At 57.1% G+C, this 1,260-nt stretch overlaps 1 protein-coding gene across 2 annotated transcripts in view; it reads left to right on the forward strand.

Moving 5' to 3' along the window:
• Positions 1–24: 24 nt before the first annotated feature.
• The window catches only part of PKP2 (plakophilin 2), a 111,860-nt gene continuing 110,624 nt past the window's right edge, over positions 25–1,260 (forward strand). The window contains exon 1 of one of the 2 annotated variants that reach the window (XM_019515454.1): positions 25–270. In XM_019515454.1, coding sequence (XP_019370999.1) covers positions 99–270 — 172 coding nt within the window. In that variant the 5' untranslated portion in view covers positions 25–98. The remainder of the gene's footprint in view (positions 271–1,260) is intronic. The other variant, XM_019515455.1, reaches the window with a different exon arrangement.

The following is a 1,260-nucleotide window of genomic DNA, read 5'->3' on the forward strand; positions in this document are numbered from 1 at the left end:
CTGCGCCGGGGCTACCTGCGCGACGGAGCCGGACGCAGCCCGAGTCGGTGCAGCCCCGGGCTGAAGCGGCGGCGGCGCCCTGTCCCGCGGGAGGGAGGATGGCGGGGCCCGAGCCGGGCTACATCCGCACGGTGCTGGGCGCGGGGCCGGTGGACAGCTCCACGCTGGCGCTGCCGTCCGAAGCCAGGCTGAGGCGGGTGGGTGGGGAGGACAAGGCGCAGCGCATCCAGCGGCAGGTCCAGCAGACGCTGGCCCGGCGGAGCTTCCCGGGTGAGTGCCCGACCCCTTGTGCCCCTCCCCGTGCCCGCTCCTCGCCCGCTCGCCGGCGCTGCCGGGCACGTGGGTCCTGAGCAGGGCCCAGCTGGTGGGAGCCCCTAGTAACCCAGTGCCAGGGGTGGGCAAGGATCTACCAGCCCATTGAAACAGGGAAGTGCAGGGCTGGTCCAGCCATTAGGGAAACGAGGTGGTCACCTAGGGTGCCAAAATTCGGGGGGGGTGCCAAAATTATACGCACAACAAAATAACAGGAACATCATTCTGAAGGACAGCCCTGGCCGGCTACCGCTCCACCTTGGTCTAAGACCTGTGGTTTGGGAAGGGGAGAAAAGACCTCTGAAAAGATCTCTGAGGTTTAAGTTCATTGTAGACTTCATATTTTCGTCTGTGTTGGAAGTGGTGGGGGCACCGAGGTACACTGTTCGCCTAGGGTGCCAGTTACCCTTGGACCCACCCTGGGATAGCGGGTACCAGCCTTCCCATTCCCAGGGTCTCTTTCCTCCTTTCTTTTCTTTCTTCGCCTCTGTGAGCTGTTAGCCCCAGGCCTGAGTGAGCTTCTGTTGGTTTTCCCCTTGCTTTCAAGCATGAGTGTGTAGCCTTATAAATGGGAGGGACAGCTGGTTTTGTTTTCCATCAAAGGGGCTTCAAAGTGCCAGTCTGAGTTGAAAGACATTGGGGTTTATGTGCTTAAATCCTTCTTGAAGATCTTGAACTTTAGCTTTTTGGAGGGTTTTTTGGGGGGAGAGGAGGGGCATTAACATAGTTTCATAAGGCTGAAAGGGACCTTAGAGATCATCTGGTCAAGCCCCCTGCACTTGGGCAGGAAAGACTGCTGGGGCCAGATGACCCCAACAAGATGGATGTCAAGACTTTTTGAAGATTGCCAGGGTGGATGACTGTACCACCTCTCAGCTTTTTTGCTTTTTTTTTTTTGGTTAATATAATATCACTTCCATCCTCTATCTTAGCACCTGTAAGATTTAC

The sequence above is a fragment of the Gavialis gangeticus genome, unplaced genomic scaffold (genome assembly GCF_001723915.1).
Source record: "Gavialis gangeticus isolate Ggan-Ray unplaced genomic scaffold, GavGan_comp1, whole genome shotgun sequence".
Classification (NCBI taxonomy): Eukaryota; Metazoa; Chordata; order Crocodylia; family Gavialidae; genus Gavialis; species Gavialis gangeticus.